Raw genomic sequence first — 19684 nt, 5'->3', positions numbered from 1 at the left:
ATCTACAATTAGAACAAACATCAGCAGCAGCTGCATCGCTATCGTCGCTCTGTCGCAAGCAATCCGATCATAATTTATTTTTATTTATTTATTCACAGCAATAATTCACAGTTCAAATCACTAATATTTAGCTTCTCAGATTACCCAGGATGCACTAAAACATCTGCCATCTTAAACTCGTGAACGCACATCGTCTGTTGTACAAGTTAATCCTGCAACAACGGCGAGGTCAAATCCCAGTCGAGTTCCTCTTCACTCCACGTGCTCACGATATAGGGTTTAACACAACGGCTTTTAACATGAGACCATATGAAATGCACGATAGACACAAATAAACGAACAAATGAATAAATAGTCTTGTGGTACAATTGTTGTATTTTAATGACCATTTCCTCCTAAACACCAAGATTAAAGTATTGGCACCCCCACCTTGGTTTTAGCTGACGACATTGCAAGATAATAATGTGCGTCAATACAACGTGACTGCTAAATCTCAGTGTCTCATGCGTCACGTTTTATTGCACGCAATATGAATTCCCTAATTTTAAATTAGTACTTTAATTATGCATTGCGCGTGCTGTAAAAACGTCATACCCTTGTGCCATTCCCTTTTGTCGTACAGGAAACGTTCACACCGATAACATGAATTGAAGGGAAATTAAAGGAGAGAAACATGGCACAAAAATGAGCATGCTCACACGTAGCTGGGGGCAAAGAATAATTCTGTCAAATTTCCTCATCAATTGCCCCCCTATTGTAAGCTTAGTGGTGATCATCATCGACGCACACAGCACTGGATTTTCCTGCGCTGTGGGTTCAGGGGCCTGGGACAGGTGCAGGAACCCCCCCCGCTGGCCCTGCCTGCCTCTCCCCTATGATTAGAGCAGGGGCCAGGGCTAATGTGGGTAATGCCCTGCTAATGACAGAGCCCCCCTTTCACCCCTCACCTCGAATAAAGCGCTCACCCTCGCACCTGTCCCGCAGGGCATTAGCACCACCGCCTGCATTACTGCGGCCAGAGAAAAGACAGAGCCGCGACTCGGTGGCACAGCTGTCGACAAAATCAGAAGAGAAACCGTAAAGAGCTACAGCTTATGTCTCATTTGTGCTGGCTGAAACCGAATGAGGGACAAGTCAGGGGTCTAGACATCGATACTGGGTTAATTTTGCTCAAATGGAACGTTCATGAGTGAAAAATCCCAATTCCTCAACAAAAAATGTCCAAAAGGAAAGAAAGCGTGTGTTCAAAATGTGAACGCTAAAAGTAATATACATACAAATATAAATACATACAGCTATTACCGATTTTATAAGTTTCATAACTCATGTTATGCTGGAATAAGTATTATATATATATTTTTAAATACAACAGTGCTTTTGAGTTCTGGATTGCGATTGGCCAGAATGTGTTGATTAATTTTCTCTAACAGCAGCGTAGCTGCAAATCACACCTTTATATCAACACGCTCATTCTAGCATGTTATCGTTTCTATAGCAACAGCACATTCACAGGGACTCGAAAGGTGGCTACTTGACGTAATTTTTTTTTAAGTCACCGTTATGGGCAAGTTTTCTCTGAGGAGAAATGTGTTTATGTAAAAATTTATGGAAGGAGTTTCGAGTGTCAGCACTTTGTAACATTCAAAGGTAAAGCTGCAACTAAGTTTTCTGACGCTCTCTGAGGAATTCCCATTTTTTTGCGGTAACGTAGGTTGCATTTTTTTTTTGTCTTGACTTCATGAGAGAGGGGAAAAAAAGGTTGGTGAGGGAACAAAGTGAAAACTCCGGTGTGTCACGGACGTTACACAATATTTAACAGAAGCATAAATGGATGAAAAAGTATGATGTTTTTTTAATAAATGAAAATAGCGATTACTGGTGAACTGCTGTGGTATAAGAGGAATAACACACTTCTGGACATGCTGTAACAGGAAAGCAATCACATTCAGGGTTCTAAACAGTAACTCCAAAGGTAGAGGGAATGAGATACTAAAATATCTGAACCCTTATGATGTATTAGAACGTCCGGAGACTACTCAAAGCAACACAGAAACGGTCATATTTAATTCGCAGAAGTCTGTATATTTTGGAGCCAACCGTGAGCATAAAAACATTCAGGATCACTTAAAAACGGAATGCGAGCCATGTTTTTAGTATAAAAGAGGAGAACAAAGGGAAAAAAAAAGCACTAGTTAAAAAACTAAACCACAAAAACCTAAGTTTAATGCTCGATGTCAGTTTGTAAAAAATGTCACAAGGCTTTTTGTTGGTTCGTCACGAATTATAAACATCAATATCCTGCCGATTTTTTTTTTGCCTCCACGGCCTGTCGCTTTCATTTTCTAGCGTTTATGCTGAAGTGGCAGCCAGGCGTAATGCTGTAATGTTAGTGATCAGGTGATCGTTATTACTCTCGGTAGGAACCTGCAACCTGCTCGTTACACTCAAAGCTCAGCGCTATGATTGGCGTTAGATGTTAGCACTTAGCCTCTTTAATCTGGCAATGCATGAAAAGTGAACATTTATTTCATCACCTTACAGTGGAAAATCATTTTAAACCTTAAAAACAACTTCAAAAAAAAAAAAAAAAGAAAATCAAGATCTAAGTGCATAAGCCTGCTTTCACTCTGCATTTTTCTGACCAGCCTTCCTACAGGAAGAGGCTGCAAGCCAGATCTCCTGACTCGCCTCGACAGTCAGGGCAGGCTGAAACGCAGGCAAGAAAATCCAACACTGAGGACTAAATTGTTATTTTAGAGAAGATAATCCGATTTACGACAAATATTTCATCAGTAGTCTCACGTTGCTGCAACTAAAAAGAACAGTAAATATTTTTGTGACGGTCTCCGCGGCATTGTGTGAGGACTCGCTTTAACCACGGACAAACTACCGCAAATACAAACTAATCTTTATTTGACCTGCATTACTGAGAATAATTCAATCTAGAGAGCGAGCGAGCTCAGCTGGTTAATTAGGATTGGTAAGAGCGTCAAAAGTCCTTCCAATCTGTAATATCGATCAGAATTGCATTTTTCTAAGCAACAAAATGTGTGCGGTTCTGATATGACAAAACCTTCAGCAAAGCATGAAGTAACCAGAACTACTTTTTACCGCGTCGCTCCGGAGTCTGAAAACTTCACGAGATCTATTTTTACACTTCTTTTCCTCTTCAGGTCTACACCTTTTTTTTTAATTCAGGTTGACATCTGTTAGTTTGAATTTGTGCTTTGTTTGCGCATTTTAGACATTTATTGGCAGGACTTCCTTTATGATTCTGTTAAAACTAAGTTTCGAGTTCCCTCTGCCGGGAAGCATGCCAGCGTATTCTTTTAACATCGTGTAGAACGAATATTCAAAACGTACAATCCAATGTCGGGATCCGTTTTCACTGATAACGGACGCATGAGAAAGCAGCAACGAACGCGAACGCTCCAACGATGGTAATTTGATCTCATTTCCTGAGCTCTGATTAATTCTGGAGGGTCTCTTTTCTAAACCTTATCAGCTCCATATTCAAGCCCAAGATGAGTCTTATCACTCACCTGCACCGTCAAACACACCAGCATTGTTCACACCTTCACAACTTTATCAGAATCAACAGTTTGGCTCGATTTTTCAATTAATCTCATCTGCGTGGCCTTTTTTGCACGGTGGGCCGATGTTATTTGGATAATTATAGCTGGGCTTCAGAGCTGAGACGAGAGCAAAAAAAAAAAAAACCCGAAGGGAGAGTAATTGAATCCTGACATATGTGAGCTGTTTGGTTTTCATTTTAAAGACAGCGACGGCGTTATCACCCCTCTGTTTGCCCTGCGGCCCTTTTGTGCTCGAGGAGGCCCAGGACTAAACCAACAGAACAGTTCCCATGGGCCAGGACAGACAGTCCGAGGTGCATTCCTGCTTTCTAGTTAGAGTCGGGAATATTACGTTTAAGGGACGACGGTACAGCTTTACGTTCAAGCAGGTTTCAGAACTCTGCGTATTTAGATTAGTAGTCTTTACACGGAAGTGACGATGTCGAGAACGAAAAATATGCACAAATTCAGGGGAAAAAAAAAAAAAACAATTCACACAGCTGCTCATGGAAAAGGGGAAAAAAAATCCAAAAACAATCCACATCAATATTATGAAGGCAGCGATAAACACGGGAATACACAAATCATCAAAGAAAGGGTTCGCTTTCCAGCTGGAGTCCTTCAGAAACCTGTGTAACCGAGACAGAAGGGAGGGAGGGGTGGAAGAAAAAAAGGAAGCAAAAAAATATATATAAATATATCAAGGAGCAACAGAAATGGAGGGGGGAAAAAAAACCATCTAATTGAAACACTAAGCGCTGGCTTGAAGAGAGAGAGGCAGGATAAAGCCTCATAATTGCATAATTATACCAGTCGATACCTGACATAGTGAATACAGCCACTTCTGCAGACGTCAAATGAGTTCCACATAATTTAACCAAACACTGGGCAAAACCTGAGGGCGATGAATCAGCGCAAGGCAGCGGAAAGGGGAAAAAAATAACAAGGCTTTGCTCGTCTCTGCTCTCCTTGTTCTCCATTACAAGCCTAACGCATTTAAGGACAATTTTCTCCCTTTCTGTGTCGAGAAATTAAGTTAAAATTAACGCAGGAAGATTCAGACGGGAGGAGGGGGGGGGGGGGGGGGGGCCCACCCTCCAACTCCCGACTCACTGAATCTACCTCCATATATTGCATGCATATATATTATATAAACCTGCGATTACAGGCTTCGGAGTGCAAAAGAGCTGCAAGAGAACGGGCTTAGCACAGGCTTTGTACTTCAGTAATCAACAGATGTACTTACAGGCCGCGGCCTCGGCACCGCAGAGCAGCTGAATGGGCAAAAAAGCGTCCACTTTGTACATCTTCGCCTTAATCAAGGCTTTTCTATTCAGCAATTTGACCTTTTGTTCAAAACAGGATTATCACACACACACACCCCACCACCACCCTTTCTTTTTTATTTATTTATTTTCTTCTATCTCCCCAGCCAGTTACCAAGGGCGACCCGTGTGACGAACGTAATTGCAATAATTTGTTAAACACCATGGCAACCCACATTAGAATGGGGAGTAAATACGACGGGGGCTCTCACTTCGTCTAAGGAGTCCGGGAACGGATGAAAAAAAGAACAGAGAAGTAGACAGGAGTGCGTATTTGCTTTGTCTCCAAAGCGCTGGTTTATTGGTAATGGTGGCAGGGTTGTGGTTTTTTTTTTCCCCCCCAAAAAGGTGGACGCAGCAGTAATTTCGCCCTGTGATTAATGCCCCCGCTGGTGTTGAACACCTAACTCTACACGCACCTCCGACTTCCAATCTGTAACCATGTAAAAGCCTTTAAAGTCACCCCCACTCCATTACACAGCTCCGGCTTTCTTCGCGCCGTCTCTGCAAAAACAGCTCTATTTGAGCTCTCCCCTCAGCTGAAAGGAATCCTTAATTACACAATATTACCCCTCTTCATTGCTCTCAGTGTGGGAGGAGGGACGCCGGCGTGGGCCCCGGGCTTACAGGCAATGTTAGCATTCACAGCCAGCAGCTGGTTTACACACCTACTGACAAAGAGGGCCACAGGCACAGGGCCCCGCTCAGGGAGGTGGCTACATTCACACGACTAATTGATTTCTGCACGGCACGGCAGGAGGACGAGCCCCTCCACCGCCATCGCCGCCGGCACTTTCTCCTCCTCCACCACCACCCACTTTCTCCCTCCCTCTCTCTCTCTCTCCTCTCACTTTCATTCTCTCTCTCTATATACCTGTGACTCTTACCCTCAGACATGATGGCTACGAATGGAACGTTCACAGAAGGGGGGGGGGTTTAAAAAAAAAAAAAAAGGCAGGTTCTCATTCCACAATCCTGCAAATTCCAGCACATGCACGACACTGGATTATTATTTTTTTAGGAACAGAAAACGAGTCATTTTACATATCTAACAGGTACCGGAGACAATTTTACACGTACAAAAGAAGCTAATAACTTACGAGCAAATTGTATAAATCAAAGCATTTAAAGCAAATGGAGCCCGTAATCTGAAGGACATTTCTGGGTCTAGGGGAGGAAAAAAGAAACAAAAACAAAAACTACTTAATTACTTTTTGCAGTCGTGAGCTGGTAGCGTGTACATGGTTTACGGCAGCTTGGAAATAGTTTTAAACCGTTTTATCAGATTGACGAGGTGGTTATTAAATATTACTTTCGCCAAGAACGTGAAATGAAGACCGATTTGTCTTTCAGTGGTCAATAAAGCACTGTCGAGTTCTGGATCGTGACTGGTCAGATGATGCGGATTAATTTTCCTCTAACAGTAGCTCTGTCAGGACCGCAGGCTTATAATTCCAACTATTAATGTTATCGTTTCTATAGTAACAGCTGATTCAGACAGACGTTAAGTTTTCCGACATCTCCAGGACAGAGGAGTTTACTCTTTGTGGGTTCTCAGTAACATGACGAGCTGCGTTTATTTATTTATTTTTCGTTTTATTAACCTCAAGTGAGAGAAAGAGAGCGCGAGTGTGGTGAAGGAACGACCATTTACAGCTGCTATAATGCAAGTGAGAATAGAAACTGGCTCGCTTCACAATGTTAAAGTGCATATCACGGGTAAATTCAGGAGCAAGATCAATGTAATTCTCCTATTTTATATTAAACTTTGGTCAAGTAGGGTGGCACGGTGGTGTAGTGGTTAGCGCTGTCGCCTCACAGCAAGAAGGTCCTGGGTTCGAGCCCTGGGGCCGGCGAGGGCCTTTCTGTGCGGAGTTTGCATGTTCTCCCCGTGTCCGTGTGGGTTTCCTCCGGGTGCTCCGGTTTCCCCCACAGTCCAAAGACATGCAGGTTAGGTTAACTGGTGACTCTAAATTGAGCGTAGGTGTGAATGTGAGTGTGAATGGTTGTCTGTGTCTATGTGTCAGCCCTGTGATGACCTGGCGACTTGTCCAGGGTGTACCCCGCCTTTCGCCCGTAGTCAGCTGGGATAGGCTCCAGCTTGCCTGCGACCCTGTAGAACAGGATAAAGCGGCTACAGATAATGAGATGAGATGAGACTTTGGTCAAGTATCTGTCACATTTTGTGCGATTTTTTTTTTTACCTTGCGCAATACCAGAAAGATTCAGTTGAAATCGAGCCATTTGAGGCGAATTGATCCGCCGCTGAAAAAACTTTGCATTTGAATTTCCTGGGAAACATCGATTTCCGTGACGTCGCGTGCGGGACGCCTCCCTCTGAATCCTACGTCAGTGCTGGTTTGTTTATGAGAAAACGACCTGGTGGTTTTCTGCAAATTTCTTCAACGTTATCGCGTAATTATTAAAATGGTTAACAGATGTATCGTAGGAGGGTGTAGCAACACCAATCTTGATGGGATTAGTACTCATCATTTCCCAAAAGACCGGACAATGGGAGAGAAATGGGAGCGCTTGGTCTACACAGCCTGTGCACTGAAACCGTGCAAAGCTCGCGCAGCCTGCTGGCGCTTCCGCAGGTGACGTCACAAATCTGGCTCCAGACTCCCTTGGGATTTTTCCAGACGCGTTTTGTTATTTTATTTTTTTCCGCTGTAGACAGATGGCCTTGTGCAAAATTACCCTTCTGGATGAGTGTGTAAAGGGACATACTTTCATAAAAAAAAAAAAAAAAAAACGAAATTGGTCCAGAATACGCATTTTAAAGGTAGCTATAAATGGATAAAAACAAGTTCATGTTTCATACTCACGCTATAATATTTGCGGATGTGTCTCCGGATGTCCAGTAGCAGTTTGTTGCCGATTTGAACAGCATGATGCAGTGGGCTCGCGTTACAGGGGATGTGACAGCAGCGCTGCAGACTCGGTTCCATCACGCTCCCCTGAAAAAGAGACAGACAGACAGACAACCCCGGTTCAATTTTTTTTTTTTTAAAATGATACATCATTCCAATGTAGACTTGTTTTAAATTTTAATTAATTTAGGAATTCCTAAATAAAGGAAAATGTAGAAAGTGCAACTTTTTTTTTTTTTTGCAAAATACTGGAGCCACTCTTCTTTATGGTATTTTAAAAGAATAAAAATAAATAAAAAGGAAGCCGTTCATGACGCTCGTCTGAGTCAGGGCTTTTACCAGCCCTGTCAAGAGCGGCACGGATTAAACGGTGGGTGGAAAACACAGCACCCCTACTTCCTGCCCCCTACCCAAGCTGTCTTCTACAGCCATTACTTCTCAAACAGGCCAAAACCCACGGAGCGTTAATGCATTAGAATACTCGATTAGAAACTTTCTCTCTCCAATGAAAAAAACTTGACCAGTGCTTTACTTTATGACAGGAGGAAAGTGTTCAGTCGCCTGTTGGATCGGACCGCCGGTAGTCTCTCGGAGCCATTAGCCTGTTTATGATGTTTACTCCCATCATTGGATAGCACTTTGAGAGGAACAGTGCTTCTATGCAAATACTTTTTTGCCTGTCTCGGGCTGGCTGTGGCAGCGAGAGTGTGTTTGCATTCCTGCTCTCCTCCCTCCTTTCTGATAAGAAAGAGAAAAAGCTTCTCACTGGAGCGCTCAGCTGAGAGTCAAGGCTTTTCCTCCTGCGCACTCCCCCCCCCCTTACACAGATGCTCTGAAATACTGCGCTCTTAATTATTACACGGGCTTATCAGTGAGGCATGAGCAGCCGTCCGTGTGTGTGGGAGGGCAAATCAAAGTCGGAAAAGTGAGGACGTTCTAAGCAAACTATGCGTATGTGCTTCATTTCTCCGTGTCACTTTTTACGAGTTACAGAAAGATGAGGGAAAGCTGTGCGCCGCTGCGTTTAGCTCTTAATTAGATGCAGATAAGACGCCACTCCCTTAACTGAATAAGACAGCTGTCCTGCAGCTATGAAAAACAGAGAAAGAAATAAAACCTATACTCCTACTCAACAGCTAAAAATAAAAAGACAGCAGCCATTACATTAATGCTGTCCGTTGCCTCATCTAGAACTGTGGCTCTCAAAAGGTGAGGACAGAGGAACCGCAGATGTGCGAGACATTACCAGACGTTTGAGTTTTTCTGCAGATGCCTTGTGACATAATCCTGGCTTCAGGCTAAAACACAATAAAAACAGATGACAGCGATCTGGACGCGTTTCATGATTTCGGATGCCAAAGTATGAGGACGGACCGCGGCGTTTTCCGATAATACAAGCAATAAACCTCGGCATGAGGAGTTCATCGCTCACTAGGCGAGAAACATCGTCTACGCTCGATGCTAGGCAAGTGAAAAAATGCGTGACAAACATCGAAGATCCTCGACAGCGAAGAATTCAGACACCGTAAAAACAAAAACGTACTTTACAGATGTACAGGAATGCTTTCCCCCCTTCTAAGTGAAATGAGAGCACTCGTTATTCAATCTGTAGCTCGCACTCGCTCATACGCGTTGTTCAGAATCGGCTATAAAGAATGAGTCGAGTAGGTTAAGGGCATGAACACACACACCATTTAAACCAGGGAAATATAAACCGAGTGAAATAAAAATGTACCGGTGATGTCACTGATTGACATCCCAAAAAAAAAAAAAAAGGGTTTACAGTTTGAAACAAACTGCATCAGCGCATTATTATTATTATTATAATAATAATAAACACATCTATAAAATAGCTCCTTTAATGTTTTCTCCCACTTATGTCATGAACAGCCTTGAGGAAGGATGACCTTGACCCATGAGACTCACCGTTCCCTCAAACACGCTGTCATAGATATTCTCCGTGCCGCACTCGGGACAGGCGAAGGAGAACCTCTCGCAATCACGGTACCGTTCTTCGTCTGTCAGCTGAGCCGGGACGCCCAGGAAACTGTCCGACTCCTCCTCGCGTTGCTGCCTCTGCTGGGCCCGGAACTGCCCAGGGTCCAGGCCTGAAGGACACGCAGATGTGAGCAACACTTACACACACACTCCTGTGTTTACAAGACTGTCTAAACACTATTTAAAAGCTCAGTTATGATTTAGAAAGTATTTTTAAATAATGAAAGCAAGCAGGCATAAATAAATAAACCTAAACGTCTTTTGGTCCCATGTTACATCGTTCCTTTTAACATCCAAAATAATACTACTAACGCAAATTACAGGTTTCTATTAATGCACTCGTACCAATACGTTACCACGTACTGGTATGTATTATACGTTTCTATAGTAACAGCTCGTTCACAGGGACTCGTACAAGGACACGGCTAATAATAAACCGATGAAAAACACAATCATTCGTACGGTCAAGTTTTCTTCATCTCCGATGTTGTTTCTTTAACATTTACAGAAGGAGTTTCCAGTGTGTGCGCTTTGTAACAGAGGTAAAGCTGGAACTCCCCCCAGACATCTTCAGGACAAAAGGGGTTTAACTTTTTTGCAGTTGCTCGGTAGCCTGACAAGCTGCGTTTCCTTTGTCTTATTAACTTTAAGAGAAAAGGGGGACGCGAGAGAGAGAGAGAGAGAGAGAGAGAGAGAGAGAGAGAGAGAGGCTGGTGAGGGAAGGCTTGTTCATAGCTGCTGTACCATGAGTGAGAACAGGAACTAACTCGCTTCACAGAGGTTCCACAACAACTATAATCGGATAAAAAAGTACGTGTTGTTTAAAGCAGATACGCAGAACCATGGCCTCACTTTTTGTTTATAAAAATGCCTTGAGACCTCAAGAGTGCCACAGGAATTGTTAACAATAAATCTAATATAGTAATTTTTAAGATTAAAGTGATTCATATAGGTAGCGGTCTGAGTGAATGACCTCGTCCGTGACATCACAGCAGGAAGTCTATCGGTCTCATCGCCATTTCCGCTATACTAAAACACAGAGCTGACTGCAACTCTGATCCTCCATTTTGAGCTAATTTATCGCCATGCCACGTAGATGTGTTGCTGGCGGATGCAGCAACACGACAGAAGGTGGATTTATGTTGCATTCACGGCCCAAGAATGTTCAAACTGCAAAAACTTGAACGCATTTTGTGAGAAGTTCACGGGCACATTGGGCGCCTACGAAGTGGTCTCTCCTCTGCTCTGCACATTTTACTGAAGACTCGTACGAGACCTCTGATCTGTTGAGGAGCGTTGGCTATAAGCCAGTACTGAAAGAGGGTGCAGTACCAACAATTAAAGGAAAAGAAAACTACAAGAAAAGGAAAGCAAGTTCAGTTGCACCAGTTCTCCCAGAGTGTGAGCTGAGCAGTAATGGCGGAGTACTCAGTACGGAGAAAATGGGGCGAGAACACAGACGGGTAAGATGCGACTCTAATTTGGTTACATAACAACACTTCTTGTTTATCTGCATTTAGATTAACACATGTAACTTGTATTGTGTTTAAGTTACCGGTATAATTTGCTTCAGAATGTGATCGTCTCAGTTCATCTGATTATTTAATTAGCCTTTTACGTTTTATCAGTGAAAATGCATGCATGTACACGTATGTTGCATAAGTTATAGCACCTATCCTGTTTTAATGAGAGTCACATGAGACGGTCAGTTCAGTTCCATCCAATCCTCTCGACGGCTTTGTTCTCTGGCTTTATTTCGTAAGGTGGGGGCCTCCGTGGCTGACGTGTTACTATCGAATTCACTTTCCGATGGTTCGAGCTGATATGGTTCTATGTGTATAGCAGTAGCATGTACACACGCTCCAATTTCAGGACTATCACAGTCAGATGTACTACTATCTTAGTCTGGTTAACACCAGACCATATCACAAGTGAAATATGGTCTGGAATCCGCCTATTGAATTTCTCGTAGGGGAGGTGTGGTTTACGATTGTCAACGGCCGTTTATTGGACGTTGTGAATGTCTATCATTTGGCGTATACGTAGCCCATGGCCAATCATGGCAGTTGTACCCGGTGACGTAGTTAGAGTGACGAAGAAAGACTAACGCCAAATGCTGTTCTTTTTTTAAAACAAACTTTCGCTCTAAACTATTCAGAACAGTGTCTAAAGCTTGATCGAAAGTTTGGTTCGTATCGCTCGCCGCCATGTTAAATGTGATCCGTAAACAGTCCCAAATAAACTACAAGCTTCCGTTTGTCGAGTAGTACGTGTCACCGTCTTTCCACCCCTCCCCACTCTCTGATTGGCTCCCTAACTCAGGCGAGCCTTTAGACCATAGTTTCCATGCTGTCTTTTCAGATCGGAACGATTGTGCAAAGCAGCATGGGATTTCCCAGGCTACTACTATCTGAGGAATCCGAAGAATCTCCAACAAACCCGAACGAAGAGGCCACTGCAACCACTCTCGCCTGCCGAGTCTGGCTTTGGTCTATAGCACCGGTTCCCGCAGTGACGTCAAGCACTCAGGGCTGGCTGGCTCAGCGGGGCAGCTCGAATGCCAACTGTGCGGTCGATTTTAACTCTCGAAATATACATATATTTTTTTTATTCCCAATTATGCAGCATACAAGAGTCAAGGATGTAGATACTATCCACTCAGAAAAGTATTTAAAAATAAAGATTCTGCATAGCTGCTTTAAGTAACAAAAATATACTAAATTATAAATTATTCTTGTATAAGAGGAATAAAAACTTCAGGATGTGAAAATAAAAAACGTCAGTGAGGTAACAGCACCTCGCTTGTTATTTTCCTTTAACAGCATGACACGGAGAGGGTTATTTCTAGCTATGCACAGTTTATCATTATATACACAACGACAACAGTTGTCAAGAGAAACAGTGGACCAAAAAAAAAAATTAATAAAAGATGACTGGAAGAAGAAGTGTGACTGAGATAAAAGTATAAGAACGCTTCAGTATACATTAATGTATAATAATGATAAATTAGAAGCATACTGCTCAGAGGAGGCGTATAAATTATATATCAATCAGCTGAGATGATCATATCATTAAGAAATGGCAGCTGAAGATCCATTTCATCCTCCCAGGTGATGCTGAACACCGTTAGAGCACCGTCGGGGGAAAAACAGCCGACGTCCCCGAGTAATTTCGCTAAGTGAATAAGTGAGTAAATAAATAAAGTGTTGACTGTAAGGCTAGAGGGATTAAAGCAGCAACAGTGGTGGTGGAGGCTCAGGAGCTGCTGCCATCTGCAGGCAGACACCCACAGCATTGAGCCTCCCAACACGCACACGGGATTGTATTACTACCTGTGTGGGGTCTCTCTGCTGACTAGCCAATTTAGAAGTCTCTCTTTCTTCAGTTGTCCCTCTTAATGCAAACATGAAAAAATCAACAAAGAACCAAACACCAGAGTGTTTTCTCGTCGGAACGGCTTCCAAATACGGGCGGGATGATACGATTTAAAAAATAAAATCAATAAATAAATCAGAACCCACACCACAATTCTCAAAGACATTTCTACGATACCTGATGTGCATCATGATATTTCGGTTTGCTCAGAAAAATCTGATTTGCTGTTTATTAAAAAAAACTTTTTATTTACATTTAGAAGTAATGGGAGGAAGAAATTACAAATTGTCAGGTGTTGAGTTAGTGTGCAATTATTTGATCTTAAGAAATATTAAGAAAATGTATCATGATCTCATTTAAAAAAAAAAAAAAAAAAAAAAAAAAAGTGTATTGTGACCCAAAATATCAGGATATCAGTATTGCCTCGGTCACAACCGGCCGCACGTGCTCCTACAGCCGGTGTTCTGTAAAGTTATCCTACCTCTTGGATTTGTCCTACCAAGCCTACTGCGCATGCGCAGAACACATGACGTCATATCTTGGAATATGGACCGAGTTTTGTCCTACCGATCAGCTGGGCTGATAGAAAATCGGTGAGTATGTCACGCATTTGCCGATTTCTATGTTTTGTGCGTATTGGTCGAGTCTTTGGCCGAGTCAAATAATTTGTAATGACTTGTTTTGAATAATAAAACGGTCTGTATGACAACTTGCTAATTCTGTCACGCAGTGGGCACTGTGCAGTCAAAGTTATACGTTTCTGAATTGCAAATATGCCTACGTTACGCATTACAAATGCGTGAAATACTCACCGATTTTCTATCAGCCCAGCTGATCGGTAGGACAAAACTCGGTCCATATTCCAAGATATGACGTCATGTGTTCTGCGCATGCGCAGTAGGCTTGGTAGGACAAATCCAAGAGGTAGGATAACTTTACAGAACACCGGTCTCATCTCATCTCATTATCTGTAGCCGCTTTATCCTTCTACAGGGTCGCAGGCAAGCTGGATCCTATCCCAGCTGACTACGGGCGAAAGGCGGGGTACACCCTGGACAAGTCGCCAGGTCATCACAGGGCTGACACATAGACACAGACAACCATTCACACTCACATTCACACCTACGCTCAATTTAGAGTCACCAGTTAACCTAACCTGCATGTCTTTGGACTGTGGGGGAAACCAGAGCACCCGGAGGAAACCCACGCGGACACGGGGAGAACATGCAAACTCCGCACAGAAAGGCCCTCGCCGGCCACTGGGCTCGAACCCGGACCTTCTTGCTGTGAGGCGACAGCGCTAACCACTACACCACCGTGCCGCCCTCACACTGTGTGTGAAAAAAAAAAAAAAATCACCTTTTTTCATAGGTATCTTTATTGTATAATTAAGTCTAGATGTTTTGCCATTGTTCATGTGTGGATTTGTTGATATTGTTAAGTATTTAACTTTAATATTTTGCACATTAGCTGTGTTTTCTAATAAATGTGTGATGCCTAAAAGAAACCAAAAACACTTAGTGGATTTCTTGCAGTGCACTATGGAATTGTATCAAAAAACTCGTGTAGTTATTCGTCAAGGCGTACATTTGATCACATACAATAAGTCAATAAATGGAGGAAACAAAGGAATACATTTTGTAATCCTGATTATTGATGATGTTTGCTGGAGGGCTCTGGAGTATCCATAATGTGCATACAGAATGTTATAAATCCATACTGATACAGTGATGCATGCAATTTCTCTCAACACAAACATTTGGATTGAATGAACTCCATAGGCTACTGACCTTCTTGCTGTGAGGCGACAGCGCTAACCACTACACCACCGTGCCGCCCAGAACACCGGTCTACGTGCAAAAAACGCAAAGAAACGCACGGAGGGCGCGCATGTGACGTGCTGATTTTCGAGCCGTAGACTGGCCGCAGAGGTTCTTTGTCACGTCAAACAAACTCCACGGGCGCTTACGTTTTTTTCAGGTTGCAAGACAAACTTACGGCCTCGTGTGTCTTCCGGACGGCCGACGTGCATCTTTCGTACGATTTGCTGGTGTCAGGTTTGGGCAAAATATCAATTTTTTTCGTACGTCGCACTTGCGGACTCCGTATGTGTGTCGTGTGCCCCACATACGTAATTAGTGCGGCCAACGCACGTTCAGATATTTCGTACGCCATCCATGCGTGTCAAGTAAGTCGGCCGTGCATTGGCCGTACGGCGAGAGGGCGTCAATCGCACGAAAACTCGGGTATATAAAGCTGCAGGGGTGCCTATGGCCATTTGTACACGTAGGCTTTAATTGAGAGAAAACCCAATTTCATTTCATCGCTTCAATTCAATATACCGAAGGCAAAAGGGAAGAGGAGGATAGAAAAGGTGTCGGAGACGGAGGAGAGAGAGACGGCGGCAGAGAGGGAGGAGAGAGAGAGGACAAGGAGCAGTGAGGAGGAGGATGAAGACCACGACAGTGGCCAGCAGGCCAGGAGTTTGAGACGAAGTCTTTGCGGAGGGATTGCCATTTTCACAGTGAGAAACCAAAGTACACTGAAATGTATATACCCCTCTTCAATCGCCGCAGTGCGACAAACGAACGCCGTTGGTACGCACAACGTACAGATCGTGCGCAGTTCTTGCAACCTTCATACAAAGCCTGCATGGAACGCACGGTCAGTACGATTAGTGCACGTTTGAAGGTGTGTTGGCTGTACGAATGAAGCGACAGCCGTATGTCCGAGCAGCCTCAGATTTCGTGCGTGGTACGCACGTTCGACTTCCGGGTTGTATGTTGGGTGCGCGGTGATCTTACGCCTTCATGGTCACCACAACTACGTTCTCCACGAACGAACAACAACAACAAAAAAAAAAACCGCAGCGATTTGGGAAATGCCAAAAATCGCACGGCCAAAAAATTGTACGTCCGGTTGTGACCGAGGCTTATTATATCATATCGCCCAGCCCTATTTTTTTTAATTGAACAGTTGCAGACTAATAGGAAGCAGATGCTTTAAATTTTCTAAATTTATCAAACTATGATACACATCGTGTAATGTGGAAACCCCTTTCTAGTATCGTGATACATCTGTCATATTGCCCCACCCTTACACCGTTAAGAGACAAACAAAGAACTACTTCATATTTTAATGCAACTCTCAACCTAAAATTTAAATTAAATGAAAACTTTTCAAACACAAACGAGCCACAGGGAGACGTTTAGTCCCCGTGGTGAGATAAATACACGCGCAGACACACAAAACTTAACGAAGCTGACTGGGGAAATGTCATGAGGATTAAAGCACGAGTCCAGTAGCCTTGACTTACACCTACTTGACATTTCAATGACCTGAAAGCCAGCAGACCTTCAGACATAACGATACTTTAATTTTGTGTTACTTGGATTAAATAAACTTTTTTTGATTTTTTTTTAAAAGGTCACGTGTCTTATTTTACAGACGCCATCTTCATGTGTGCGCGCGCGTGCGACACAACCTGAGCTGGACTCGTTTTACCAAACGAGGTTCAGTAATTTAATTTGTAAGAGATTTGACAAACAGCACCACACTGAACATTACTGTGTTTAGTTATTGGATTACAGTGAGGTGTGTGTGAGGCCAAATACTGAACGAGATGTGCTCAGAATACTTTTAAAGCCCTATTTGGATGGCATTAGTTGGCTCTTCATGTTTTCACAGAGCACAGCAGAGCAATTCGCTCTGCTCGGTTTTCGTTTTTCAGGGTGAATTACGTCGTCTCTTCTCCAGGATAACATCGCAGAGTATCACTTGAGACCTGATGGTGGTTTTGAAGACCTTTTTTTGGTTAATGAGTACAAGAAAATTAGCACTATCTACCGAGACCCGATACCCAGTATGGTAGAGTAACTCTCACCCAGCCACGTGGCTATCAGGACGGCATCGATACCCTCGATGGGCTCACAGATTCGCCCCACCACGGGGTGAACCTGCTGCGAGAGGTAGTACTGTGTGTCCAGGCTCAGACCTGGCTGCTTCTGGAGCTGCTCTGGAGCATAAGCCCTTTGACTCGCTGCTAGATTCGAGCCGTCCTAGAACCACAAAAAAAAAAAAAAAAAAGGTGTAAGAAAGAAATATAAATTTCATCATGTTTAGAAAAAGCTGGATGTCTACCTGACAGATGATGTAGGACACAGTGTCTCCTGCTTTGACCTTCCGACCTCCTTGAGAGTTGATCCACAGGGCCACATGCACATGGGGTAGACTCTTCTTATCCGGATAGTCCTGAGGGTCCTTTGTCAGGGCCTGCACGCGCACATACGCACAAATAACCAGCATGTGGAACACTGTGTTAAATAAATGAACGGGATAGAAAACATGCTCCTCTGAACTCATGGCTAAATGTGCATCACCTTATGGATCTCGAACATGCTGAGAGGGACGCTGCCATTGGCCACCTTCTCCCCAACCTCCACCAGGTGCTGCTGGATGTTCTCCAGGATCGTGTCCCGGTTCTGGTCTGACAAAATTTGACCAATCACATAGCTGAAGAGGGGAAGGAAGAGCAAGAGTGAGAGCTGAGCAATTTAAGGATCAAGACTGAATAAACAAATGAATAACTCTTAAATGAAGCAGGCGGTGAATATTTTACACAGGCCGAGCTCATTACTCTGAATTACATTCAAACGACTGTCTTTATAAATGATGACACGCTGGATAGAATCTGGATACAAGAAGGGACAGATTCTCTCAATGAGAGAGAGAGAGAGAGAGAGAGAGAGAACAAATGTGGAAAAATGTGAGAGAGTAAGAGGGGAAAAATGCCCCCCCAAAAAAAAGAGAAAGGAAAAAATAAGAACAAAAGGAGTGAAAGCATGAATGGAAAAAGTGAGAGAAAAACAAGAAATAAAAGAAGAAACAAACACATTTGGAAAAACAAATAAAAATGTTTAGATTTTGCAGGAAAAGCAAACACGTTTTCAGCACAGAATGTTTTGAAACGGTTTTATTTCAGCTGTACAGACTTTTGTCAAAATTAAACTCACCCTGAAGTTTGGATGAAAACAGATGGCGAGCTAAACTAACAACCGCAAGAACTCAATAATAAAAATAACTTGCCTTGTTTTTTCTATCCACTGTAACAATTTTTATTTATTTTTGATTGCCAGATGCCATTTTAAGCGTCACGTACTTAAATGAAACCACAGCAGAAGCAGCAGGTTCCCCCTGGGGTTTGCAAAATATTCTCCACTTTTTTTCCTTGAAAAATAAAGTCAAATAAGTATTCTTGACTTTTTCTTTGTCTCTATTTTTTCTTAGTTACCGACTTGATCCAGGTTTATACCACCCAAACTGGCACGATTCACACATTTGTATAGGTAATCGTATGGGGCCGAGTAAAATTAAGGATTAATTTCACAAGTGATTTCGAAGTTCTGAAAATTGCCCGAGCCGCGAAGCGACGAAGGCAATTTCAAAACTTGGAAATCTTTTTTTTTTTTTCTTTCCAAGATTTTTTTTGGGGTTTTTTCCCCACCTTTATTGGATAGGACAGTGTAGAGACAGGACAGGAAATGAGTGGGAGAGAGAGGGGGGGGGAGGGATCGGGAAATGACCTCAGGTCGGAATCGAACCCGGGTCCCTGGATTTATGGTATGGCGCCTTAGCCACCTGAGCCACGACGCCCCCAAAACTTTGAAATCATGAGTGAAATTGATCCTTAATTTTACGAGGAACCATATGATTACTTGTTTATAATATAAAGGGCCAAATTCATACTCGGGGATGAGAGTGGGTCCTGATGAAAAAAGCAGAAAATCTGTAAAATGTCCTGAGGGCACCAAAGGCCCCCGAAGTAATAAGGGGGGGTCCAGGGGGACACCCCCTGTGAAATTTTTTTTCAAAATGAGACCTTACACGCCCCATTTCCTGCAATCTGAGCTGTAGTTAATTAAAACACCTGATGCCTATTTTCATACTTACTGAAATTAAAAAAAAAAACACTTATATCAAACAATATGTATCAAAATCAGTATGTGTGTTGCATTAATTCAAAATAATATGTACATTTTATGGGGACTGGTTATTACTCCGTCAACATCACTTGTTTTTCTAAAAAATGGCCATTAAAATCCAGTTATTTACAGTTCCATTAATAATTCAAATTTTCATATATTCAGTATATTGAATTAAGTAAAAACATTTATACATCTTATCGAGACTGACCTTTTCCTAATGTCCACATTACTTGTCTATGATTTCTTCACAATGTCTGTTTAAACTTTAAAGTTATACAGTTATCAACACTGTCAGCTATCATTCAAATTATCATATATTCAATGTACTGAATCAAACAAGTGCGTATTTTATGGGGACTGTCTTTATCTTACTGTCCACATCTGTATGTTTTATTCAAAAGGAAAATGTCTAGTCACACTTTTTACAGTTAAGTTGTTTACAGTTCCCAGTTATTTTTGAAACAAGTTTTCATTACATCATTTAGAATTCTTCTTCAGCTTCTTGGCCAAAGCCAAAAGCTCATCAGTCCTCTCTTTCTTCCTTTCTCTTTCAT

General features: G+C 42.7%; 1 protein-coding gene across 4 annotated transcripts in view; it reads right to left on the bottom strand.

Moving 5' to 3' along the window:
• pola1 (polymerase (DNA directed), alpha 1) overlaps window positions 1-19684 on the bottom strand; it is a 107024-nt gene that overhangs the window by 17483 nt on the left and 69857 nt on the right. For all 4 annotated transcript variants that reach the window (XM_060899737.1, XM_060899738.1, XM_060899739.1 and 1 more), the window contains 5 exons: window positions 17526-17658; window positions 17287-17418; window positions 17030-17204; window positions 9700-9881; window positions 7729-7860 (listed from right to left, as the gene is read on the bottom strand). In XM_060899737.1, coding sequence (XP_060755720.1) covers window positions 7729-7860; window positions 9700-9881; window positions 17030-17204; window positions 17287-17418; window positions 17526-17658 — 754 coding nt within the window. The remainder of the gene's footprint in view (window positions 1-7728; window positions 7861-9699; window positions 9882-17029; window positions 17205-17286; window positions 17419-17525; window positions 17659-19684) is intronic.

The sequence above is a fragment of the Neoarius graeffei genome, chromosome 19 (genome assembly GCF_027579695.1).
Source record: "Neoarius graeffei isolate fNeoGra1 chromosome 19, fNeoGra1.pri, whole genome shotgun sequence".
NCBI lineage: Eukaryota > Metazoa > Chordata > Actinopteri > Siluriformes > Ariidae > Neoarius > Neoarius graeffei.
The sequence above is the reverse complement of the archived record's forward strand: the minus strand, read 5'-3'. Positions and strand labels throughout refer to the sequence as shown.